The sequence below is a fragment of the Cyrtonyx montezumae genome, unplaced genomic scaffold (genome assembly GCF_038088225.1).
Source record: "Cyrtonyx montezumae isolate F1298 unplaced genomic scaffold, pur_monq_1.0 scaffold_3, whole genome shotgun sequence".
Classification (NCBI taxonomy): Eukaryota; Metazoa; Chordata; class Aves; order Galliformes; family Odontophoridae; genus Cyrtonyx; species Cyrtonyx montezumae.
The window spans coordinates 154,812,500-154,839,251 of NW_027072034.1; the positions used below are offsets into that span (position 1 = coordinate 154,812,500).

General features: G+C 45.4%; 2 protein-coding genes across 5 annotated transcripts in view; one reads left to right on the top strand and one right to left on the bottom strand.

The window, feature by feature from the left end:
* The window catches only part of FRMD4A (FERM domain containing 4A), a 200,396-nt gene extending 194,531 nt beyond the window's left edge, over positions 1 to 5,865 (top strand). For all 3 annotated transcript variants that reach the window (XM_065743729.1, XM_065743730.1, XM_065743731.1), the window contains 3 exons: positions 445 to 1,304; positions 2,716 to 2,812; positions 5,613 to 5,865. In XM_065743729.1, the coding sequence (XP_065599801.1) occupies positions 445 to 1,304; positions 2,716 to 2,812; positions 5,613 to 5,715 (1,060 nt within the window). In that variant the 3' untranslated portion in view covers positions 5,716 to 5,865. The remainder of the gene's footprint in view (positions 1 to 444; positions 1,305 to 2,715; positions 2,813 to 5,612) is intronic.
* A 3,335-nt stretch (positions 5,866 to 9,200) lies between these two features.
* Positions 9,201 to 25,816, bottom strand: PRPF18 (pre-mRNA processing factor 18). Of its 2 annotated transcripts, XM_065743761.1 has the most exons (11): positions 25,706 to 25,816; positions 24,294 to 24,371; positions 24,142 to 24,168; positions 21,375 to 21,479; positions 19,760 to 19,873; positions 18,352 to 18,498; positions 16,650 to 16,718; positions 15,827 to 15,967; positions 15,275 to 15,346; positions 13,072 to 13,227; positions 9,201 to 10,824 (listed from the first exon to the last, which is right to left on the bottom strand). In XM_065743761.1, the coding sequence occupies exons 1-11, from the start codon at positions 25,769 to 25,771 to the stop codon at positions 10,744 to 10,746; spliced, it is 1,056 nt and encodes a 351-aa protein (XP_065599833.1). In that variant the 5' UTR covers positions 25,772 to 25,816; the 3' UTR covers positions 9,201 to 10,743. The 2 variants fall into 2 exon arrangements, with proteins under 2 accessions (XP_065599833.1, XP_065599834.1); XM_065743762.1 differs by lacking the exon at positions 24,142 to 24,168.
* Between the last annotated feature and the right edge of the window lie 936 nt (positions 25,817 to 26,752).

The following is a 26,752-nucleotide window of genomic DNA, read 5'->3' on the forward strand; positions in this document are numbered from 1 at the left end:
CATGCCACTTGCAAGGGAATCCCACCACTGAGGTGATGGGATTTGCAGAGCTGCAGCAAACTGAACCCAGTAGTAGCAGGATGGTGCCGATCCAAATAGTTCTGCCATGGCCCTGCCATGAGGTCACTAGTTTTTATCCTTCACACTGGGTCTTTCCCATGCTGGCAAGACACAAAAGAATTGGGCTGGGGATGGGTTTATTTCCAGCGTGGTGCTGCAGAGAGAATACTACCACCAGGGAGAATAGATAGGAGCCAGACCTGCACCTACTGGTCCCAAACCCAACCACAGTGAAACAGGTTGCTCTGCAGCCAGCAGCCCCATGCAGTACTGGAGGAGGTGCCCCCAAATTCCTTTTCCAGTGAGACTGAACCTGTGTGCAGAAGAAGATGAGTGTTTTGTCCTTGTGACTTATCAACTTGAATGTTTTCCTGGTACTTGCAGGTCAGTAGACATCAGCCCGACCAGACTGCACAGCTTAGCTCAGCACTTTAGACACCGGAGCTCCAGTTTGGAGTCACAAGGCAAGCTCCTCGGCTCAGAAAATGAGACAGGGAGCCCTGATTTCTACACCCCAAGGACTCGTAGCAGTAACGGCTCTGACCCCATGGACGACTGCTCATCCTGCACCAGCCATTCCAGCTCTGAGCATTACTACCCTGCTCAGATGAACCCCAACTACTCCACCCTGGCAGAGGATTCCCCATCGAAAGCCAGAGAGCGGCAGAGGCAGAGGCACAAATCAGCAGGCAACCTGGTCTCTTCCAATTCAGGGAGCATGCCCAACTTGGCTGCGAGGAATGGAACGGGGCACCACCGGGTCTACCTGCACAGCCAGAGCCAACCCTCATCCCAATACAGGATCAAAGAGTATCCCCTGTACATCGAGGGCAGCTCCACACCTGTGGTGGTGCGCAGCCTGGAAAACGACCAGGAGGGACACTACAGCGTGAAAGCACAATTCAAAACCTCCAACTCCTACACAGCGGGGGGGATGTTTAAGGAGAACTGGCATGGGGATGAAGTGGATTCTGTGCGGCTCACCCCCTCCCGCTCCCAAATCATAAGGACTCCATCTCTGGGCAGGGAGGGCCACGAGAAGGGCTCGGGTAGGACTGCTGTGTCGGATGAGCTGCGGCTCTGGTACCAGCGGTCCACAGCCTCCCACAAGGAACACAGCCGCCTCTCGCACACGAGCTCCACTTCCTCGGACAGCAGCTCCCAGTACAGCACATCTTCGCAAAGCACCTTTGTGGCGCACAGCAGGGTCACGAGAATGCCTCAGATGTGTAAAGCAACATCAGGTGAGAACCATCCGGGAGAATTGAGTGCCCTTGGTGGAACAGGAAAGGCGTGAGGAAGGTTGAGAGTGAAGTGGGGACGGTGTCGCAGCCCTTGTGCCCCCTGTGAAGATGTCTGCGTGGTGACATCTCTGTGCACTGCTGATACGTGGCTTTCTCATGCAATTCCAGTGCTGATGATATTCTGAAATCCAGTGCTCGAGTTTGTGCATTAATATATCTGTCATGTAGAGTGTTGCACATCTCTGTGCTGTTAATATTCAACAGTAAGAGAACAGCCAAATTAATTAACCTGAAGAGTTATAAAAGACCAAGGTGAAATAGTTAGTGGCCATCAGTCACAGTCGGACAGTCCAATCTGTAGGTATCAAGGACATGCTAAAAACCTGAACTCAGTGGAGATGAGAGAGCTGGTTAATCAGAATCTGTGCCATTTCCCCCTTCCTTTCCTCATGCCTGACACCACCGCTTGCCACCAACCCTTGTAGCCTTGAGCACACCACTGCTCACAGGTGCCTGGTAAGAGAGTGATTTATGTGTGATGCCAGTGCTTGCAGGAAGCCCAGATGTGCACCAAAGACAGTCAGGCAACTGCTGGAACCATCCTGTGTCTCAGTATGGGAAATAGTCTTTCCCTCCTTTAATTGATAAAGCATTTCTGTTCCTGCCAGCAACAGAAAATACATGAACACTCAGGCTCTGTTCTGCTTCAGTTTGAGGTGTACATTGATTCAGTCTGCAAAGCGAGGGAGTTCAGGGGGGCAAGACACCGTCATTCAGTCCATTCTCCCACCCTGTTGGGTCTTTGAATCTGAATGGGAAGTCTGGGCAGCACACAGTGAGCACGCTCAGCACCCGTGGCTTGCTGTGACCACCCAGCAGTACGGGCTGGTTGTGCATTCTGAGTCGGCTGAAATCTTTAGAGCTATCTTCCTCCTTTGCACACGAAGCAGTGTACATGTCCAGGCAGTACCAGCCCTGCCTCCTCAGGATGTGGAGCATCTCCTGTGTTCCCCCACCACTGGCAGCAGGAGATGGCCTGATGGACCCAGCGTCTTCAGCTGAGGTCTGGTGGAGATGTACAGCCAGGTTCTACTGTCCAGATCACGGTGGCAGGAGGAAAACCAGTCAGCTTTCGCACTGGGAGAGATGCTGTATTTCCCAGGCAAGGCTGAAACAGCATTCTTGCAGAGCTGAAGATTGATGCAGCCCGTGACACGTGGGGCAGGATCTGTATCAGCCCGGCTGCTCCTATGCCACATTCAGGCCGGATGAGTTCTGACTCCCCGGCTGTGTTTCCTCACAGCTGGACATGTTTCTGCTGCTCTGATCGGCTGATGATCTGAACCACCCTGACCCTTTTGTCCTCACCTCACCAGCTCTTTTTTTTCTCCACCCTTTCATTGTTTTTCAGCTGCCTTACCTCACAGCCAGAGGAGTTCAACACCATCGAGTGAACTTGCAGCCACGCCACCGGGCAGCCCCCACCACATTCTTGCATGGCAGACTGGGTGAGTGTCATTGGGGTCGGGTGAGAGGATTCATCATATTCAGTGCAGGAAGCTGAAAGCTTGCTAGCACCACAACAGCTGGTGTGCAGCAACCACATTTTACTGTAAGGTTTTTCCCAGTAACGTGACCTAATGACTGTGAAGTGCAGCTTTTTTCAGCTCCCACTAACTTAATGTGCTTCAGCAAAGCACGAGCGAGTCATTGCGTGTAGGTAGCCATTACTCACATAAATGTAGTAATTGGGTTCTTGGGCACACCTCCTTGTGAGGCCAGGAACTCAAGGAGCAAACAAAAAGCCTTTTGCAAGCTCCCCTGGGTATGCCCTGGCAATCTTCTGTAATTCTACCCTGTCACGCAGAATAAAGATCAGTTCCAAATCCCATCTAACTCAGCGTGTCCCAGATTTTTACAATTAAGTTGTTGGGTTTGGTGAACACCACTAGAAAGTTTCCAGCTTATATCCTCGAAATCCCATCAGCCCTGCAATAAGAAAACAGATATGAAGCCCTGAGTTGCAGACAGGGACCAGCAGAGTTAACTCTGTAAACATTTCACTGTGCAGCCACTGGAAAATCTCATCCTCTTTTATTTCTTTGGTCACTTGTGACCAAGTTTGACCTCTGGTTGTACTCCAGCACCACCTGTGACTGCACTTTGAAATGGAGATGAGGGGAACTGTAAGCACAAACCTTCTTTGAATTTTAAATTCACACAGTTGGCATCCAGCCTCACGTGTTTGTCTCCAGCTTTAGTATTTTCCAGGGCCCACTGCACAAAAACTCAGGGGATAGTAACATTGGCAAAATGGCAGCTGCTGTGACCGAATGCTGACATGTCCGCTGTTAAGGGTTTGACTCTAGACTCAAACCAACAACCAGTAGAGAAGGAAGAGACAAATCAGTACTTGTTTCGTGCCTGAGCACAGACCCAAGGCACACGTATAAATACGGCAGGGGCGGACAAAGTTTGCCATCAGAAGCACAACACAAACTGCCCCACCACAGGAACAGGTTGTTCCCTCCCAGCACGAAGGAGAAGATTTACAGTTCTCCCTGACATGTTTTTGTGTCACTAACTCTTTTTCTGAAGATGATTCATCGACTTGTTTCCCCACTGGATTAATAAGCTCATAACAATGTCTGTGTCATTTCTTTTCTTTAACATTTCCTCTCTCCTCTTTCCTCCTTTTTTGCTCTCCTTTGTTCAGAGAAGCAACAGACAACTCACCCACTATGGATGAGTCTCAGTCTCCAACCCACCAAAGTACTGATGAATAGAGGTATAGTAAGGGGGTGTTTTGTTCTTTCATCCTTCTGCCCTGTAGTCCATGCTCCTCGAACACAACGCGAATAAGCGGCATCCCACTGTCCCTGAGGAGCAGCTGTGTAATTGTGTGCCTGTTTGGCAACAAGGCTTCTTTCAGGCCTCGGAATAAGAGCTCGAAAGCAGCTCGGAGCCCTTTTCAGCACGTTTGTGGCTGTTGGCTTTCCCCAGTGAAAGAGGAAAGTTCTTCCTCCGCACGAGTGGGCCCGGGGCCAGGCGCTGCTGCGAGCATTCCTGTGGAGGCTGAGCTGGCACAGAGAGCAGTGACACGTCCGTGGCTGGGACGACTCAGAGCAGCGTGGGCAGAGCTCTGTGGGGAGACAAGCATGGGTGGGTGGGGACTTCGGGGAGCTGCACTGAGTGCCCCTTGCTCCTTCATTCACGCTGCAGGGCTGTGCGGGCTGACAGGAGCAATCCTGGCCCGGTTCCTGTGGGAAGGCAGAGGGAACAAAAAACCCTTAGAATTTTTCTGTTTTAATTAAACTGCAGTCACCGTCTGACAGTCTCATTTGAATCCACAACCATTCACAGCTGGCATCTGTTGAGTATTTCAAGCCCAGCTTTCTAGAGATAACCCATAAACCTCCGTGCTGCAGCAGAGAGCTGGGAAACAAAAGGCTCTTTAATGCGCAGCCGGGTCATGGCCTTGCTCAGGTTCCTCGCAGACATCAGTCCCAGGGAAACCAGGTGGAAAACGGGAGAGAGGAGGCAGGAACTGCTGGGCTGCATCAGTGCGAGCTCAGTCCTGCGAGGTGGGGAGAGAGGGCAGGAAGAGAGATCCCACAGGAAGCAAAGTGCATTTCCTGCTGATGCTCTCCAAACAGTCTGTAATTTGGAAGTTGGTTCAGACCATGAGAGAGAGATCAGTTCTGAATATTACCATGCAGATATAGCAGTCAGTCTTCAAAACCTCAACAGGGTTTTGACCTCAGTGTTTTCTTCTGGCACGGAGCTTGGCAGACTGAGCCAGGAGCTGACCCTGATCCCAGCTCTAAGATAAATGGCAAATTCTCACCAAGTCCCTCATCTGCTCCGTGCAAGCAAAAAGCCAGGCAGCAAGAGAAACAGCAGCTTGTCAAGGGAGGCACCCCAAGACCAAGCTATATATGGCAAAACATGGTCCTTCCTGTAGCATAACCAACATTTGCTGTCTCAGCCCCAGTCAGCCACGTAATTGCAGGACTGTCAGTGATGCAGAGCCTCTGCCCAGAGCACAAATCCCGAAGACAGTCTGTGAGGCACTACAAGAGGGCACCTGGCCCTCCCCCTTCCCACTGGGTGTCATGGCCAACAGCTCTTCAGATGTACTTCTTGTAGGGCATCCCAAAAATCCCTCCTCAGCAGCTGCCAGAGCTCAGCCTCCTGTCTCTGGGTTGCTGCAGGGAGTGGGACTATTCATAAGATGACATTTTGTGCCCGTGGTTGGACTCTCTGGCAGTTCTCATTGTCCTCACCAAAGTTTCCTTTCTCCTGCAGGACTTACAACGATAGCTGTTTCCTGGATTCTCCCCTCTATCCAGAATTAGCAGATGTCCAGTGGTATGGACAGGAAAAAGCCAAGCCTGGGACTCTTGTGTGAACCCCTGACCTCAATCACATCAATGCCATTCTGAGATCACCTCACTGCCTCTCATTTGCCTTACCCAGATGCACTGTCACCCAGCACCAGCTTCAACTCTAAGCACTTTTCTCGCGATGCAATTCAAGACGACATTACAGAGCGTTGGCCCGGGGACGCCCACCACGACCGCGCAGGATCGCAGCACACATCCCTGCAGGGCACAGCATGTGAGCAGCAGCTCAGGAGCTGGCAATTTAAAAATGGGTTGGTTTTCTTTTCCCCTTTTAAACAACAGGAGCCTGTCAGGGCTTACATCAGATCTTGCTGTTCTTTGGCACCTAACGGCAGTCAGATTTCCACGACCTGCAATCTGATCCAACTGAGTATTAATTTAAGGGGGGGAGAGGGGTCAACACAAACTGGGACAGAGGCTGAAAGTGCTTCTTTTATGAAAAAGTACAAAAAAAAAAAGTAAAACCCTCTCACTTCAAATACCTGTCAGAGTCTCGCAGTCAGATCAGCGCTGCCACAGTCACCCAACCCGTGTCAGTGGGATGAGTTCACTGAGTGAGCTCTTGCTACAGGAACATCTCCTGTTTAACTCCACCCCAGACACGACCACCTGCTGCGAAACAGCATTTCCTTCTTTGCTTTGAGCCCACGCAAACAGAACCCCACATACTGAAGACGCTCTGGAGGTCTGGGCTGGTATCACAGTGTCGACAAGCTACTATCAGACTGGACAGACGAGGTGTACAAAGGCATTATGCACAGCAGAGGCAAGAACTGCTCCTCACAGCATCTCCGTGGCAGCCAGAGCTGCGCACCAACACGCACAGCTTAGGGTTGTGCTGTTGGTTTTCTCATACTCTGGGGAAGATAACAAATGACAAAAAAAAACCACCTTTCCACGAGCAGATACAGCCAATAAGTTTTGACCTGTCTCTGCACAAAGCGTTCATGTCAAATCTAAGGGAACGCACATCACAATCTGATTGACACGGTGAAGCTGCATTAACATATCTGTTCCAATTATCTCACCTTCGTTAGCACCAGTGTAGCAAAGGGCTCGTCACCGGCGCGCTGCTGGCTGGGAGAACCGGTCTGTCAGGAAGCACGGAGCAGCACGGGTTTAGCAAGCAGCAGACAAAGCAAAACCTCGCATGGAGAGCGACCACAAGAAAGAGGAGTGATGGAATGAGGCGTTCAGCGCCAGCAGTTGATACCCACTGAGACCGCGAGGAATGGGATGGGAGAGCAATGGAAGAAGCTGCAAGTTTACACTTACCTTTGAGCAGTGCTTTATACACGTCAAGCCATGGAACTTTCAAAGGCCTCAAAGACACTTTTGTAACGAACAAGTGCACAATCTGGGCGGATGTTGAAGCTGGCACGTCTAGCCTTCATTGCGGTGCTATGCTGTTTTTATTGCCACTAGATGGGGGAGGCACCGGGCCGCTCCCCATTTGCACGTGCGAACGACGATTTCCTATGGGAAAGGCATTACAGAAACGGCTGGAGGGGGTTACTTAGCAAAAAGCAGAAACTGAAGTCAGCTTTAGTTTGAAAAAAACAAAAGTGCGAGTGTGTGTGCGTGTGCGTGTTCCAAGAGTAACAGTAGCATCTACCAGACAAAGTAGGGCAAAACGTTCAGAACGAAAACACCGTGACTTGGGGGCTGCCATGCCTTTCGGCGTTAGGATTGCTGGAAAACTGCATTCCAGGCTCTAAGAGAGAACGGGCTCTTCGTAATTAGACTTGGAAAGATGATGGGGTTTCTAAAGATGAATGCGAGCTGCTTGTGCTAATTCCTTTCTCCCCAGCATGCGGTAGGGACGTTCACTGCAGCCCTCAGTGCCGCTGCCTGGCACCCGTTGTAGGGCCGCCCTGACACGCCGCCCTGCAGACTTCTCCGTGTGCTTTGGGGTCGTTAATGTGGGAATTGGCTCAAGCTCCTAATTGGATTTTTAGCTGGAAATGGTGCTGATCGCTGCAGTGCGCTGAGGAGATCCCGTAGCTAAAGCGGAAGGATGAAATAAGGACCAAATGAAGCAGCAGCAGTTCAGCCCATGTTTTTTAGGGGCCCTGTCTGTTTTCTTTTTAATTTCCCCAGTGAGTGGCTTTGAGTTGGTTCGGGTTTTTGTTTTCTGTGTACCTTTAATTAAAAGGAATTCAACAGCAGCGGCACTGCGGGGCCTCCGGGCACGACGGGACAGAGCAGTAATTCCTCCAAGATGGGGTCTGCAGTTTTGCTGCAAAGGTTAAAAGGTGGCAGCCCTGAAATTAGGGGGGAAAAAAGGCAACCAAGTGAGCCTCAATTGCAAACAGGCTCGAGTAGAGGAAGAGCTTTGGAGAAATGGATCGGGTTTTGCTTTGTGTTCTGCTTTTCTGTTCTGCAGTCGAGGCACGCGTGAGCAGCCAGTCTGGTAGTAAAGACAGATTAAGTAAAACAGGTTTTACTGTTTAGCTCAATTCAATTAAACACAAATGTACATAAAATGTTAATCGGGTGAGATTAACATATTTAAGCGTAACGCGGAGGGGTGTATATATACAGAGCTGTTGCATACGAGCACTTGACCACCAACTCCACCCCTCCTTTAGTTTTTTCTTTTCCGAGGCTCCATCTGACACGAAGCCGCCGTTGGGTTCGGTGTCCCCGCCCGCGGGGCCCTCTTGTGGACACGGCCGCGTGCGCGGGGCTGTGCTGCCAGGCAGGGCTTGTTTTTAACCGCTGTTATACGCAGTCGAGTGTTGAAGATGTTGAAACGGTCCCATTTGTTTCCACTCTGTATTAGTTTTAGTTTCAGGCGTAGCCGATCCCCATTCAGGTGCTATCAGACGACCAGTTACTGCTTAGTTACCTAGGTGTAAAGTTTTACATATATATTCATGTCAATAGTTTTATTACGAGTTGTGTAAAACGGACTCTTCTAGTTTAAGAAAAAGAAAAAAAAAAAAGAAGGAAAAAGAAAAAAAAATTAGGTCTCTCCTGAAATTGACTTTAGAGCATGTAAAATGACTTTACTGCGTTCTGTCCGGCTGTAATCAAGGGAAAGATGTATGTTGTAGAAAAAGGTGCAGAATTAAAAAAAAAAAAAAACAAAAAAGATCTGCTTTTAATTTATTCTTTTTGTATTAAGAATTTGTATAGTTAACATTTTGCAGAACGGTGTTGTCAACACTTCCTTATTATTAAAGCGTTTTCAAAATGAAACCTCGCCGTGCTCTTTGCATCAGCCCGAGCACTCCTCCAGTGCTGCGCGGTGCCGGGTGCTGTGGGAGGAGCGGGCGCTCTCCTGCCTTAGCTGGGCGACAGGGCTCTCCCACACACACCCGTGCAGAACTTCCTATGCATCAGTTTGTTAGGGAGCTGCTCTGGCAGCGGGGTGGGCTCGATGACACGGGATCACGCCGAGCTGTTTCCGGCTAACGCGGGAGCTATCGGAAATAAACATCTGCACAAGTCCAGAGGGCAGTCAGAATCTGCCCTGAAACACAAGCGCTGTCCAACAGCGACAGCTGCACCACACCCACTCCTCTCCTGACACTTCTTTCTGGTAGAGGCCTTACTGCAGCAGGGTCTGGCGGCTGTGAGGTGGGGCTGTCCAGCTGCACAGTGCCTCAGAGCAATGCTGAGGAGCAGTTGCCATGACAGCACTCCTCTTGTGATCCCCCTGGGGACCAAAGCTGGCTTTCACGTGCTGGCCAGCTGGAAGCTCTTAGAGACACCCGTGAGAAAGTACTCGGGTTTCTTGGTTCCGCATGCAGCACCATTCCATGAATTGTGAGGGGATAAAGCTCTTCCGCCACGGGAGCCATGCAGCTGAGGTGGTGGCACTTCAGGGACCTCAGAGAGGAGACACGTTGCTTCAGTTGCATTCCTCGTGTGATGAAACGTTCCAAGCCTGAACTCACATCCCTACAGGAGGTGCATCCCCATTCAAATCAGTACTTATGGCACCGTGAAATGGGTCCTCAATAATTAGCTCTGAAGTGGGAGGGGAAAAAAACAACCCTATCTAACACTATTACACTGGGGAATCCAGTTCTCACTGCAGCTCTCACCATGCTTCCCAGGGAAATCAGAGTTCTCCTAAACGAGGACAACGTTGTACCTCGATTACTTAAACAGTTCAACACAAAGGTCAGGGTAAAGATTTAGGATCAGCTCAGGAACTCAGCTGGGTGGAGAATGGGATAAAGCGGCACTGTTACAAATGTTTTCTGTTGGAAGAATGCTCTCTGCACGCTGCAAAAAATATATATATATATCCCCAGATGCTGATGGTAATGAAACTCTTCCACGCTCTCAACATCTGCCTGACTTCTCCCCAAAATCCCCCTCCCTTTCCCTAAGGCCACTCCCCGGGCTCCACTCAGATCCTGTGAGCCTTAAGACTACTCGCCCCCCAAGCCCAGAAGGTTTATATTAAAAATAAATGTCACAGTAAAACAAACAAAAAACAAAAAAAAGCCAAATCAGATGTACTCAAGATCAAAAACCCTTTCTGCTGAAACTGCATGTACTTTTCAGCTGAGAAATATAAAAACTTTACCCGACAAACACCATGTGAAAGATTAGCCATTAAAATCTTCCCGTTTACAGAAATAACGAGGTTGAAACGCGACTGCTTCTCCCCTGATCATCTCCCCACATCAGCCTCCAGCAGGAAAGCAGCCAACAAACCCCAAATGGACTCTGTGCAGGGCTGAGTCTCACCTGCTGCACCTCTCTGTTCTGCCTCGGGGCTGATCAGTGTACACAGTGCTGCCAACAACCAACTGAAATACAAGTGAGGGCCACGGTCAGTCTGCTCACGGCCATCCCAGCCCTACAAAGCGCCGCGCTGGATACAGGATCTGTTCAGCATCAAGCACAGATTTAAAGAGAAATCTACAGTGGTGAGGCTTGTTCAAAGGCAGAGAAATCTGCCGCTTTATGCTTTCTCACAACACCCATCCTCAGTTTCTGTTGGTGTAAAGCACATCTACTCCATCCCTTCAGTGCTCTCCTGGTGCTGGAGATGAAAACTCGGGAGCCCCTCACAGAGCATTGTACTCCACACATTTTGATGGGTCTGTTGGGAAGTGCTTCTGGCAAATGGTCATGAGCCTCTTCAGCCCCTATGAACAAAACAGAACAAAGACAGTCCTCTGGTAAAACTGCAGCTGTTGAACAACAGTCTGTTCTTACTTCTCAGCTTAACAAGAAGAATTAAAAACAAATGGCTGCCATTTTGTTTCTTTAATTTACTCAGCTGGCATTCCATTACTTTAAGTTTTATTGACAATCCCCTTGCTAATTATTACAAATAAACCAAACAAGGCTGAACACTGGATGCTGCAATGTCTACCAACCCCACGCAGCAATACCAGCTTGGGGAAGAGTACCTGGAAAGGTGCCCAATAGGGAAGGACCCGGGACTGCCAGTCACAAAGCCAGCAGTGTGCACAGGTGGCCAAGAAGGCCAATGGGACTACAGGTGGACCTTCTTCATGGAAAAAAGTGGTCAGGCATTGGCTATCCAGGGAGGTGGCAACCCAAGGTCTCCATCTTTGGATGTGATTGTCAAAAAACAACAGGACAGAAATGCCGTCACTATTATCTTTCAAGTCACACACAGAGGTCTAACCAAGAAGAAAGAAAGCTTCTGTGATGGTAGCAAAATTTAGCAATGACACTGTAACTCTGCAAGAGTGGGAAGTGATGTGTCTGTCATTAGATGTTCAGCATTTAACTGTAAAGGAAAACAATTCAACAGAAGATGCTTTGGTATTTCCAGTGCCAGCATGAATCTGGAAAACATATCCTAGAACCATAAGGACTCACTATCCGAGATGCCATGGTTGCAAGATCACTGGGCACAATCCCCATTTCAATGCTGTGAGCATAGATAATACCCCACATGATCCAGTTTGAACCAGACCAGCTAAAGACCACCTTGTATTTAAAATCAAGAAGAATAAGAAATTAAAGCCAACTTTGCATTGGCCCATCAGTAAGTGGTGCGCTTCAGAAGTATTTCTACTTTGAGAAACAAAATGCACAGAGGGATGGAGAACAAGATCTCCCTGAATAGATGTACCCTCCAAAACAGGAGGAACAAGCTGGGAAAATCCATACAAGCTGCATCTTAGAAATGGTAGGTTAAGAGATTAAAAGTCATCACGCAGTCAATATCCTTCTGTAAGAAGAGTGGCAAACACACACAGAGGGTCAATTATTCACCAAAGTTAGAGAAGAAGCGTTAGAGCCCTGCTGGGGTCCCAAAGAAACCTTCTTTCACAGTTGATATATCTTTCTTAAGGTAGACCACCAATAACATGAGCTACTTCGTCCATCAGATAACTCCAAGTAAGTAATAAAATAAAGTGCAATCTGCCTCTGCAGATATGCAATCTATGAACCACCTTACAGTAGAACGACCACATCTGTTGGCTCTGCAAATATCTGGAGCTCCCTCTGATTTCACAGTGATATCTCCTCAGACTGTGATATTCAAAACTGAAGTTGAAATCAAAGGTTTTACTTGCATCCCCAAAAGAAAGACAGTCAAGACAGAAGAGGACATTGTACTTGGCAAGCAACCTGCAGAAGTTGCAGTGGGAGTCGCTGAGTGGCAGCAGAAGATATTTGAGTAAACCAATCCTGACAGTAGCCCCGAGCTCCACAATGCTGCCCTAAGCTTCACAGTTCAGCCAGGAGGGCTTAATGTCAGTGACACTTCAACTGGCGAAAGGCAAACACACCTCACTGAGGAGAGATGACCCACTCGATCCCTGCACACATTCAGTTACTCTGGTGCTAATACAGGATCACTAGCACTAAGATGTGAAAAAAAATCCCTGAGACTGAAGAACGTGCAGGCCCAGCTCTGTCCCTTAAAAGGATACTTGACTCTTGATGACTTGATGTTTCTGAAACTCTTCTTAACTGCATCACTTAGAACCACAAAACTAACATTTCTCAAAGATTCCCCAGTTTCCAAGCCAAAACAGTTGGATCTCTGTATGAGAACCACTGAATCATGGCCTGGACCACTGACTGATCACTTGAGGTGAGCACTGAGTCAGCCACGGGAGCACAGGTGAAAGCAATGCAGGCATGTGACCAGAAGGGATGGAGTCTGACTCCACGCCTTCTAGACCCCATTTAAGAGCTGACCACCACTGGGGAAGGATCTCTTGCTGGAAATCACTCCTTTGGAGTTTCCTAATGCGAGCCTAGTACACGGATGAGCATTTTCCTTTATTCTGATCATCTCTTTCCATCACAATAATCTAACTATACCATCTACAAAATATCTTGGCTACGATACTATTTGGCATTATTCATTCTGTTAACCATACCATCTCCAAAGTCAGTGTTACCTGAATGTATTTCCTTTGAGTTTCGTCGTTGAGGACATGGGCGACGTGCTTGGAGAAAATCTTCTCACGCCCCGTTCGAGCGTGGATGCCAACCATAGTGACACCGATGGGCCAGGGCGCATTCCCAATGGCCATCTGGAGATAGGCATCATTTGCCTGAAGAAATACAGTTTAGACACACTTAGCAACAGCAGGAAGGGCATCTTTTAACCATACCACCTTTTCTATTTTGGTTACAGACTATATCAGAGAGCTCTGAAGGAGAGCAGCTAGCTTCCAAAGAGGCCGAGAGCCAGATCCCCTACAAAACACTGGTCAAAGAAACACATTTTTAATAATGTTTATGAACAGAGTAGCAGCACTGAATGTATCTGCAATTTCACCATCAAGAGAGCAGACCCCATTTCTTACTATAGAACCAAAGCAGACACCAACCCTGTGGAAGAAAGGAAATAAAACATGAAGGGAAGAGAAACACAAAGAAAGGAAGAAAGGCACAGATGACAGAGCTTTAAAAAAAGAGGCATAGTGCATGAGAACCAGGACATAAAGGGGAAAAATACCCACATGCAATCATAGAAACACAGCTTCGAGAATCACCTGGTGCAGGACATTCCTCCCCTGTTATCAGTGAGCTTTCTGGCTGCTTGCTAAAGAGTTAATTTACCACCTCCCATTCAGAGACTACACAATCAGAAGTACCAAGCATGACCAGTGGGTGCAGCTTCTTCACAATTGGCACTGGCACAAACTGGGAGGTGAGTAACTGGGGCTTGCAAAAGAGAGCTGAGAGTAAACTTGAAGAAGGGACAGGACTTTGCCTTCCCCTAAGCAAGGCAGCACCTCAGCAGCCTCAGCCAAAGACTGACTTGCTGACTGACACATGGTTCCATAAGGAAGTACTGTATGTGAGTACACAAAGGCCCTTTAAAAAATGAGGGTTAATTATGGTTGAGTACACAACTTGTGTTCTGCTCTTTGCCTGCTATCACAAGTTGATTTCACAATTTATGTTTTTAAAGAACATCATCTAAGAAAGCAGTAACGATTTGGAGCTGATGGCATTTAGAAGGGGGCACAACAGAAAAAACAACAAACACATAAGCATACAAAACAGTGGGATGCAGAAAGAGACAAATCTCGAAAAAAAATGGAAAATGGTATGAGGATCTTTAAAAGCAAAAAGGCTCATTAAGCCTCATTAAAAACAAACAACAAAACAAGACAGCTTCCAAATGTGCACTTGACCTTCTCCTAAATCAGTCTGTGAAGTTTACATACAGCCAAGCACCTGTGAGAGCAGCAGAGATGATTTACTGAGGAGACATGCTACATTCCTGCACACTCACTGCTGTGCTGGGAAGGCAATGGAAAGGGAACTTCAGCATGATGACAGCCAAAGGAAAAAAAAAGTCCCCAAACAAAACGCCAGTATCATACATCCCGCACTTGTTGTTCTACTTTAAAATGATTTACATTAAACATGCCTGAGGCCATCTGAAGGATTTTTAATCACAACAGCACGTTTACTTGCTTACTAGACAAATTACCCCAAGTCCTTGCAAGTCCAATGAGAAATACTAGAAGACAGAAGGCGAAACAAAGGTGAACTTCTGCATACACTGGCTGCTTAAGCAAACACTGTCCCAATTTGAGTTCCATTTCTGGAGGCAGTTACAAACAAAAGCTGATGCTGCCTCTCATCTCATGCGCCAAAGGACTTCTGCCTCCTTCAGTAAGCAAACTTTGTTCAAAAACCTTTTCATTAGCTTGTCTTGATCTTAACAGACCAGTTAACATGAGCAAAGTCAAAGAAAGGGATAGCATCTCATATTCAGTAACTCAACCCCACAATTGCTAATTAATTAATTAACATCCCACTACTATTAATTCAATGCCTTCGTTTAACCTTTTGATATCAGGTTTCCAATTAATTACTCCTCTGCAATGGAACTATCTCTGACTGAAACCCTCCTGCTGCTCACAAGCTCTACAGTTTCACCAACCTCAGAAGAGCTTCTGACAAACTGTGGATCACACACTGTCTAAAGCCCAACAGTTAACAGCCAGATTTCATTTGAATATGTGTTGGGTGTATTTCCAGCTACATCTTTAAGATACAACGTGGAAAATGTTCAAGTGTAACTTCAGTCTATTAGAACCAGCCAGCCTAAACACGCTGGAAGAGAGCAAACTAACGTACCTTCACGTATTCTCTCTGCAACATGAATTTAATAATATCTGTTATTGATTCTTTGATGTCTGCTGGAAGTGTCTACAGGAGAAAAAGAAAGGAGAACAAACAGCTTTACATCAGAATATGCAGCTCAGGAAAATCACCCTACTCAGCATTTATACAAAGATTAGTACCTTCCCTAGCTTCAGGTCTTTAATAAAGGAAAACATCTTCCTTATTTAGATGGAGGATCTGAAGCAAGAGAGGTTAAGTGGTTACACGTAGCAGCTCGTGGCAAAGTGCAAAACACAATCCCAATTTTCTGTCATGTCTGCAATCCAATGAACAGGTGATACGTGCAGCAGCACCCAGAGAAGCGGGCAAAAGAATGCAAGGGTTGAGATAAAAAGGTCAACACCAGAAGTCATGGGCTTGGCCATAGAAACCCTGACCACCTCATTCATCCTCTCACCTTCCGCTGAAATAACATTACCTTCAGAAAGGACATTAACAACCTGATGCTTAGAAAGCAGCAATTAAAATAAGCCTTAAAGGACAGGGAATTTAGAAGTGACTCACCCTTTTCCGAAGTTTTCTGAAGAGCGGCCTCAGGTAGGACTCTGTCTGCTTCTGAGTGGCACTGTTCAGCTTTCCCTGCACTCCCCGCTTCACATAGTCCTCTCTGGCATTCAGCTCCTTCGCCCAGACTCCGAGAAGAAACTGCATAAAGAACAACCAAATTTGTGTCCTGCTGCCATCTAGCGACTGCCCTGCCAAGGCAGCTGGAACTGCGGTTTAAACCAACACACCAAAATGAATCTTCTTGTGGAGAAAACTGAACCCACAAGGCAAAAAGCCTCCTTCAGCAGCACAGGCAGACAGGGATAGGAAAAGCTATGCAACTCAAAAACTTGTGGAGGAGGTGGGAGCGTGTGGAAAAAGGACTGTACAGAGAAAACCAGGAAGCAACCGCAGACCTATCAGTGTTGGAGGAGGGGTCATTGAAAGAGCAGAAATGCATGACCATGACACGGATGTTTCAGAACTTTTGAGAAGGGACAGGTGGAGACTCCTTGGGAGTTTTTAATGCAATAGTGGTAGATAGAAGAAACTACATTCAACTGCCTCAATTATCATATAGAAGTCAAAGTTGTATCTGTTTGTCTGAAAAAGTAGAACCAGATTTTGAAGAAGGCTGCCCTCTCCTAAGAGCTCGTGGTCATGCCTCACATTAGACACTGCTTTGACTAACCAAGGCAGTGGAGTATCAAGCATGACAAAAAAAACAAAGTATCTTCACCACAATGAAAGTTTACCACTCCAAGCAGATGGAAGTTCACCAAATGTATCTGTAAAGTTATGTCACAGCTACGGAGTAATTCATCTGTGGGAGTGCCATTACCTTCAAGAATTTTGTGATAATATCCATATCGTAGTGATCATCACCTCGTCCTAAGGATTCACCCAAAGCCTGGAACAGGAGTAAAAAAGACAAAGATTTCCACGTTATCTAGATACTTGCCACTCCCACAGCAGAACAAGATTCGCTGAGGTATGAACTGTAGTAAGTTCTACCAGTAAAACTAAACATTAGAGTCAAAAAGCCAAGGTGACTATTTCTGAACATCTGGAAGGCTGCTACAAGATCTCCCCAGAGCCTTCTCTCCTCCAGGCTAAACGAGCCCACCCCTCTTTGCCTTTCTCCATAGGAATGGTGCTACATACTCTGATCACCCCCACAGCCCTCCTCTGGGCCCACTCTAACAGCTCAATGTTCTTGTGCTGGGGGCCTCATAACTGAACACAATACTCCATTTTACTTAATTCTTCCTTCCTTCCTTCCTTCTTTCACTTCTCTAATGTACTGGGGCTTTCATTTAATTTTAGCTGCAATACTGAGGGAATAAATCCAAAATAACAAAGAGAAAACCACACTACCATGCTCCAGTGTTCTAGCTTCCTGCCAAAACCTTGGAACTGTTCATATTAACATCAACTTTTAGAAACATTTTCCAGGAGATACACTTGGATTTATAATTTCTTTCCATTGTCCTCACATTTCCAAACTAAGCAGTATTTTTCAGGTCTCCTAGATGTGGGACATCCAACACAATTCTTTTTGAGCAAGGGAACGCAGTAAAAGCAGCATGCAATTGAGACTGCAGTTTACAAACTTTTCCAACAAAGCATTACTTTTGTGGTTCAAATCAAGTCTGTACTGCCCTCTCAAAAAGGGGATTCTTTGAGAACTAACAGTTTGATAAAAGCAGCCCCATTACAACTGGTATCCATTCTAAAACTGTCACTACTTTACGCCAGAACCCCTGGTGCCCTAAGAAGGGAGGGAAGGCTGCCTCCTAGGAACAACATATTCATTTCAACTCTCAGTTATAAATCAGATTACTTCTGATTTAAAGGGACATTAAGAAGATTAACTTCTGCAAAGAGTTTTGAAGATTAAGGGTAAAGTTCTTAAGCTCAAGTTAATGTGCTTTTCAAAATACCAGCCCAAAATAGCAGGTGCTCTCCTATTCTTTTCAAAGCACAGTTAATTGTCTGCACTGTTTAGGGGGCGTACCTACAGAAAATACTTTCTGTATTTTCTGTATTTTCTGTACTTTCTGTATTTTCTGTGAACTGCCTACTTCTAACCTTCACTTCCTTGCCCCAAAAGTCTTTCTATTAAACACTCTGTGAGCCTGTTTCTGAGAATCCACCTTTCTTGTACAAGGAAAATTAATCTGTTCTAAGCTTACCACCCCCTCAAATACTCATTAGAAAGGATTCAGAATTTGTCAACAGGCAATAGCTTTGTGTTTAAATCATTACCACCAAAAGCCCTGCAAGGAGAATACTATTTTGCCTGCTATTCTTTCCCCATTTTTGATGAGGTGCTATAAGCAAAGACCAACTGGTTCTAGGCACTTACAGTGTAATTCGAGCCTTAGCAGTCTTCATTTCCAAGCAGCATATTTGAGGACTTCTCAGACTGCCTAAGCTAGATGATGTACACTAGGTAACTTTGAACAACCCTGAAGCTTTCCCACAATACAACAGTAGGATACACCTAAAATCCCTCAATTAAAAATCAACCCACCACATACCTCTAATTCCTCAATAGTAGTATTCTCTTCGTGGACTTTCAAGTCATTCTGTGAGTCATCATCTCCTGCTTCTTGGCCACCTACAATTTCATTCAGATACTGCTGGTCGATCTTATCCAAGGCAGCCTTCAGGTCATTTCTCAGGCCCTAGAAATGATAAGAAATGATTCACTTAACCAACAAAAGAAAAAAAAGAAAGAAAAAAAAAAGGGAAAAAAAAACACCACAAAAAAATGAGCAACTTAAATCAGTTAAGAACAGTCAAAATAAGCAACCAACTTCTGCTTAAGAAAAGCCAAATTCCATGAAAACATGAGGTTATACATATGGCTTCAAACTGATAATAAAAGTTAAGAGCTGCTTTTAAATAGAAAAAGAAACTCAGCTTAGAGGACCCACATTCTTAATACTAAACATAAAATTTAAGGCTTTATAAAAGGAGAAGTTTCTCACCCTAAGATAAACTCAGTCTCTCTACTCAGAATAGACACTCAGTTATTTCCCCTCTTCCATCATCATCCATGACTCTCTGGCACATTTTTATCAAACACCTACCAGCTTAGAAATGTCTGAAACACAAACTGGTTGTAACAGCTATCCACACTTTCAAGTAACACAGTGCAATGACAGAGACTGAAGCATATCATGCAAAAATCCATCACAAGCTTATTTCTGACCCTGCTGCCTCCTCGAACTCCTACAACAGCCATCAATAATTTTACCACATATAACAATGGGAGGGAGGAACCTTCTGTCAGCAAAATTATTTCTAAAAACTGTTTAGTCCTTCTTAAAGGACTTGAAGGGGAAAAAGTACTCTTTTCCTGGACAGCCCCAGCAAACATTTGTCAGCTTATTCAGTTGGTTACAAATCACGGAAAAAAACTCAAGCTTCTCACTCTTAGCTGGGCTGAAAATTTGATCAATAATAAATACAAACCAAATCCCAGTTGCTTCTCCTTGCTTAATCGATCAATGTCAAGCCAGAGGGATTAAATCAGTACACTAGAATGTATACATTTTAGTCATTTCTGGAATCAATTACTGCTTTAGAAAGAAGAGGGGGGAGTGAAGTTTCTGAAAGAAGTTATAGCTCTGGATGCTGAGGGATTTGAAAATTTGTTTAGGTATGGGAAATACAGCCATCTCTTTCCTACCTACCAAAATAGGCTGGTTTTAACAGTAAATTGCTGTCTTCCCTGCTGGTTACAAAGCAGGCAACTGCATGTCTGGGGTTTCACTGCCACCTGGAGGCCTCTTTCTCAAGCAAAAAGGCTTGAAAGGTTTATGTGGTAGAACTGGCTGACTTATGGGATTGTAATCGTGCACAGGACATTAAAAGCACTCATCTGGTTAAAAAAAACTCCACTGGCTGCCCCACCATAAATTGGGAGCCAGCTGGTCTTACCTTGTTCACTTCAGGTGCCAAAATTTCTATCTTCCTCAGACGCTGAAATGCATCATAATCTGTTTCCCCAAACAGCCTGACTGGCTCTCCTCTCTCTCGTAACCTCCTGATAACCTGAAAAGAATCAAAGTATTCCATTACACAAACTCATAAAGGAAGGAAAATAAAATCCTGAAGGCTGGATTTATTTACTTTGCTTAAAATAACAAGCTGTGCTGGTCTAGAGAGGAAATGGCAATATTTTAAGCAGCAGAAAAACGTTCTAGACACTTTATAATCCAAATATAAAATTCCCACAGTATTTCAAGGAAAGGTCACTCCAAATATTACCAACCTAAATCTCGCATGAGTTCCAAACTGTTTCATGTATCCTAACTTCCTCCTGCTCTGACTTGTTAAAACAAATAGACCAAACTAATCCCTTTGGCAGAGCTTAAATACAATTTCCAAAGTGACAAAAAAACTTGTCAGTCATCTCACTCACTCTCATTTGTTGAGGGCAATAAAGTACTCTCCTGACTGGGCTGCATGTTGTTTGTTCCAGCACATCTGGGAGGTTGTTCAGAAATTCCCATCCTTATTATCTGGCAAATATTAAGTCCCATAATCTAATGTGATAATTATTTTAAGGCTAGCTATAACTGTGGTATAAACAGCCTCCCGTGACTGACCTGCAAGGTTACGAGCAAAGATGAAAAGCAAACTTTATTTTCTCAGTTCCTTATTGTATGCATTGCTCTTTCAATCTGTTTTCACTTATCATTCATTTGGTGTTCATTTGGCTTACTGATATATGAATCACCACGAAATACTCTGGTGACAGGGGAAGGGCTTGCACTTCATCTCATGCCATCATGTAATTAACTATACTGGCAGGACAAACCAACCAAATGTGAAACCAGACATGAAACCAATAACCCTCATTACAAATTCTGTGCTCCAAGTGTTTTGCAAAAGTAAAGGGACAACAATAACATCATCCTGAACGACCTCAGATATGAATTTCAGTAGTTGCAGGGTTAGATTTCGGATTTTTTTAGACATTACTTCTGAACTTCCTACTTCTATGCTGCTTTGTTATGCAGATCTGTTTTATGAAGTCACATTCACACAGGTGTTCTTATCTTCCAGAAGGACAAAACACAGCAGCTGCTCTAGCTTCAGGGCTTTTTTTTCCCCCTCACAGAAATCGAGACAAGTTTCCCAAACTCAGTTTTGAAATTTGGTTTGCATAACAAAAAGCTACAAAAAAAAAAAAAAAAAAAAAAGCTGGGGAAAAAAAAGGATTTGAAAAGTTCCTCATGCCATCTTCAGCATTATCCGAGCAACCGGATACTATTCTGGAGGTCATGTGAAAAAGCTGTAATACATCACATCACCTATGTGCACATTCACCTGACAAAAAGGCCGTACCCATCTGTACCTCCAGAAGCATTCAGGTGGACAGGAGATCCCTCCTGAGTAAATGCAACTGTTAATTGCTGACTGCACAATGGAAACTTTTTTGATACATTCTGACATAAAGAGTACAGTACACCAGAAAACAGTCCTACCACAAAATTTCAGATGTATATTCTGCAAACAGAACTCATTGGCTTATAGCTGTTGATTTTACCTCTTGTCTGGAAAGAGTCATTGGTAATTTTTCTTCTGCCAGTTCAAGTTCCAGCACTGGATTTGTTGAAGTCAGAGGCTTCTCCTCCTCTTCTTGCTGCTGCACCTACATATGATAGACAGAGTTACTCATCAGCAAAATAAACCTACACATTGATAGCAATGTAAAGGTAAAGGAGCTGTGAAACACAGATTGTAATATGACTATAAATCCAGTAGTTTCAGAGCTGTTATTGTCTATAATTGAATTTCACAGAACAATGAAAGTTTTCAGAAGTATTTACTGAAGACTGACTATTGGAGGTTGCAGGAAGCAACCTGCAACCGGAAAGGACAACTGCTAAGGTCTGTCAATCACGTGTCAGCACTGGTGCCAGAAACAGCAAACTCACCCTCTCTGCCTGTTGGTTCCTGCCCCTGCCTTACCCTCTTTACCTGTGCAAAAGCTTTGTGACGAACCAGATGGGAGAAATGATTCAAACAGAAAACAATCGGACAAACAAAACTAAAGGACTCCTCTCAGCCCACTTAATCTCCTTATCCAGCTCACCAGGCAGCAGCACAAACATGCCTGGGTACAAGGGCAGAAATGAGAAGCTAAGAGCAGAGAGAGAAGGGAGCTGCTGCTCGCAGTCAGTCTGAGGTGTTCTGTCACTTAGAACTTCAGTGGGCTCAGCACTGCCAGTAGGGATGCAAGCTTTGTGCTGGGCTTTGTGAGATGTTTGTTTAAAGTAACACTCCTTCCCACCAAGTTTGCTAAATGCTTATAGTTTCTTGCAGTTAAAAAAAAAAAAAAAAAAAAGAGAGAGAGACAGAACTACCCCAAAAAAGATGGCATCTCATTTACTGCTTATTTTAACCTAAAAGGAGGTCCTTGAATCAAGCAGTTCTCCTTCTTTGTTGCCCAATATTTTAATAATGCAAAAAGTCCTCTTTGATCAAAGGAACTTAGAGACAGCAGTCACGTTAACTACGGTTCCCTCTGTAAGCTCAAGTCTGACACTTCTGATAGCCTGAGCACATTACAGGAATGTTGGTTAACATTCCTATAATAGGAAACATTGCCAGTGCTCAATCACATCATGTTTTTTTCTTAGACTCCAGATTAGAACATATTTCCTTTCTGTTCTTGCTAAAAAGTAATAATCCTATTTAACCCTACACAGTTCTGCAGCATTCTCCACACGTGGGACAGGACATTGCCATTTCTATTGTGTACTCAGGTAGAAGAGTTTGGTGACTGTGCTAGAAAGATCTTAAAACCAGTTTATTCTCCTCCAAGGCAGCATAGCTCCGTGTGCACGCAGGGATCCCCCCACAATGGCTGCAGATACAAGATTCAGCCACAAATCTATATGCAATGTCATGCTATCAAACACAGAAATCAATCCTCCAGTTGCAGGTGTTTGGAGCAAGCAAGGAAAGGGATGATCAAATCAATGCTTTACACATAAAGGCAGGGCAAAAAATAAACTTCCATCAGTGCAGAAGGAACAGAAAATGTAAAACATGGGATAGAAAATATGGAACTGTGTAAATATAAAGAGACTCTCATGGTAGAAGGATATGTACAAATTTTAACTCACAAACATAAAAGAGACAGTAGCATTAGGGAAAAAGATTTGGTCCATTCTCTCAGTAGGATTCCAATTTACAAGTGGTATTTTTACCACAGTTATTTTGATTTCAGTGCTTTCTTTTTCAAGTAAGTCAAAAAGTCATTAAGTCTATGCAAAGCAAAAGAGCACCTCAATTGAAAAAGAAATCAGTCTGTATTTTACCTCTTCTTGATAAAGACCAAATGCAGAAATCTGGGAGGCTCTAAGACGTACTAAACAAAGGAGCTTATTTTAAAACCATTTTCAGGTTTACATTTTCAGTGAAAACACATTTTGTAGCAGCACAGATATCCCATTTAACAGCTGTGGATGGTTCTGAAGAATTCAGGCTAATACTCAAAAAGCATCAGGCAGTCACTTCCACTCAGAAGAGTGACTACATCCACAGACCACTTTCCCATGACTATACAACAGCATTCCAAAAGTTGTTTTGGCATTTACATTCCATTACAAATCAAGGTTTCAGAATAAGTCACTGAATGAGTAAAGTTCAATTGAAAACAAAGCTCCAGTTTGTGCCCAGTGACAGTAAATGAGAATGTGAATCTCTGTCTTTCTGAAGAGAATGCTTATCTCCTCACACATACATACAATAACCAGGCAGGCAGGCAGGCAGGCACACATGTGGCAAAGAAAACTGCATTCTTTCCTTTTCAGGAAAGGATTTCCCTGATACATTACAAGGCAGGCAAAGCCTTCCAGATCCCTCATTTATTTCAAAAGGCACCTTCAGTTACCAATTGTTTTCTATTATTCTGCCAGCAAGAAAACAAATGCTGTGTTGCACTCTTTCAGTGCTGGATGGCTGATGGCCAAAAGAACAAATATACACAGTATGATACGTGGCAGATCTTTTTCGTATGCATTATACTGATTTCTTTTGGACATTTTGGCAAGACTTTGAAAGTTATCTGAATGGACAACATATCCATTCCAGAGGGGTGGCTACATCAGATCCAGTGTTCATGTCTGAAAAGCACAATCTGAAAAGAAAGGAGACAAGCTTTGATCCCAAGCCACTTCATGCTTTCCACAAAATAATAAACAAAAAATAAATAAATAGGAAAAGCCAAAGCATAACACAAACAGAAGTAGCTGTACATCATGCATATCTTTTCCTGCATTGAAAATGGTTTTGGAAACTCATACCTCTCCAGGTGGCTTCTCATTTACAGGCTTATGTACAACATCAACAGATTGAACAGAAAACAACAATTATCATTAACAACATTTATACTGTTGATAATAAAAGGTAGACTACAAAGCAAACATACAAATTTCTACTAGAAGAGTTACAATACCTTGTAGCCACATCTCTGGAAGTAGGCCTCCTCTTCTTTTTTAGCTAACTCGCTGCGTTTGAAGTATTTCTTTTTTCCCTAAGAGACAGGAAAACTGTTAACATTTTCAAGTTGCAAACACTTCTGTGAAAAAGGCTCACATCTCCTTACTTGATCAATTCAGCTACATCCATTCACAGACATGGCTACTGTGCCACATAAAAAGAACAAGTTGAAAGCACCTCTGAAAATCAGCAACACTGAGTGACTTGTAAGTACAGCGTGTTCAGCAGTGCTTTAAAATGAACGTTCTCTTTTGTCTTGTAAGGTCACGGCACCAGTTAACAGAAAAGTTCCTTCAGATGTGAACAATGAGGGCCAGAATGCAGTATGTGTTTAAATATATGCTACCTAGGCCTTTTCAAGAACATTCTCCCTGTCTACAACCCGTGCTGTCACGCTGTGACTGGAAGCCAAGTCTCCAACCAAATCGCTCTGACTGACAACAGAAGCAAACTGAACTAAAGCCTCTCAATTTTGTGTTTAATTAATACATTTCAACTGCAGATCATCTGAATTCCAAAACACCACCCTAAACCATTTCCCTTGCTCTAACATCAAGGTTAAGGGGTAACAGTTTTAAACTAAAAAAAAAAAAAAAGTTGATTCAGAGTAGATACTAAGAAAAAATCCTTCACTCTGAGGGTGTTGAGGCTCATGCTGCCCAGAGAAGCTGTGGATGCCCCATCCCTGGAGGTTCTCAAGGCCAGGCTGCATGGGGCACTTAGCAGTCTGACCTGGTGGATGGCAATGAGCCCGTGGCAGGGGTTAGAACTGGATGATCTTTTCCCTTCCAACACAAACAGTCAAACAATTCTGCAGTTCTATGAACATAGATTCCTGGTTCTATCTCTGTTCTTCACCTATTTAAGCCGAAACAACCACCAACACTGAAATCGATCCTCAGACACTCCCAAAAGCACACACATACTGTCCTACAGCCCCAGCAGTGCTCTCTGTAGTACTGACAGATGAGAATCGAAGACCCTTCATCAAAGTGGGCACAGTCACAGAATCTCTCGAGATGGAAGAGACTACAGGGATCACCGAGTCCAACTCCTGGCTCCACACAGCACCAGCCTCGAGTCAAATCCTATGTCTTGAAAGCGTTTTCCAAATGCCTCCTCATCACCTTGGGATCACTGCACTGGGAAGCCTTTGTCCGGACCCGACACCCTCCGCTGAAGAACCCTTTCCTAATATTCAGCTTGAGCCCTACTTCCGACTCAGAAATAACCATAAGGAGGCTACAGGGCCTCAACGACCAGCGCAGCGACCCCAAGGCCGCAGTGTCCCCACAGCCCCGCCACCCGCCCCAAGCCGAGCCGAGCCGCACCGCCCCAAGCCCCCCGGGCCACTCCCGTCCGCCTCACCCCCACCAGCTCCTTGTCCTCCAGCTGCTGCCGCTTGCGGCTGATCTCCCGCTTGAGGATATCCATGGCGCTTAGGCCACCTCCGCCACCTCCGCCGCCGGAAGTGGTGTAGGAAAACAAACCGTCACTTCCGGCTGGCCGGACAGGCCACGCGCGCTCACAGCGCCCCCTGGTGGCTGGGGGTGGCGGCACCGAGGGTGTCTCGGCTGGCTGTGACAGCGCGCGAGCGGGATGACAGCGCGACGCTGTCACCGGCACCATGGCCTTTTGGGGCCGCACAGGGGTACCTCGAGCACTTCTTCCTTAGGTGCTCAAACCCACCTAAGAGATGGGTGCGGTGTCGACTCCCTGCATAGGCTCTGGAAGTAAATCCTGCTGCCCCTGTTAGCCCGAGTCTTTCTCCCTGGGATGTAGGCTGAGAAATAGCGTGAAAAGGTGCTAGGCTCTGAAGTTCCTCTCTTGTTTTTTCCTTCCTGACTGCTTTTGTCCACTGGTAGTCATCTTGAAGTCTGAGAGGTCCAGAAAGCACCTCGAGCAATGGATAAGAAAAGTCAGTTACAGGCTTACATTCATCAGGGCTGCACCTTACTGGAAATATGTTGAAGGTCAGCAAGCAGTGCAAAGTGAATATCGCTGTAACTTTTGTCTGGAAGCAGCCTGGCTGCTGGCTGCACCTCCATCTCACAGAATCGTGGAGTATTCTGAGTTAGAAGGCACCCACAGACACCACCAGATCCAGCTCCTGGCTTAACACGTCACCACTCAAAATCCCAATCCTGTGTCTGAGAGCACTGTTCAAACTCCAGCATCTCGGGGCTGTGCCCACTGCCCTGGGCAGCCTGTTCCACTTCCATGCCCTCTGGAGCAGATCCTGTCCCTAACACTCCCTGACCCTCCTGACACAGCTCTATGACATTCCCTGGGGCCCTGTTGCTGTCCCCAGAGAGCAGGGTTCAGTGCTTGCCCATCAGTTTAAGGGTGTTTTTAAGCCTAGGCTGGAGAGCTATGGATTAGAAATCATGCCCTGTTTTACCTCAGGCTGGAATG

Bases quoted from the DNA above. Each gene is read 5' to 3' on its own strand.
- PRPF18 (XM_065743761.1), bottom strand. From the start codon at position 25,771: ATGGATATCCTCAAGCGGGAGATCAGCCGCAAGCGGCAGCAGCTGGAG. The intron at 24,372-25,705 runs GTGAGGCGGACG...CCTGTCTCTTAG, and splicing joins AGGACAAGGAGCTGGTGGGG to GGAAAAAAGAAATACTTCAA. The intron at 21,480-24,141 runs GTATGAGTTTCC...TATCATATGTAG, and splicing joins ATGAGAAGCCACCTGGAGAG to GTGCAGCAGCAAGAAGAGGA.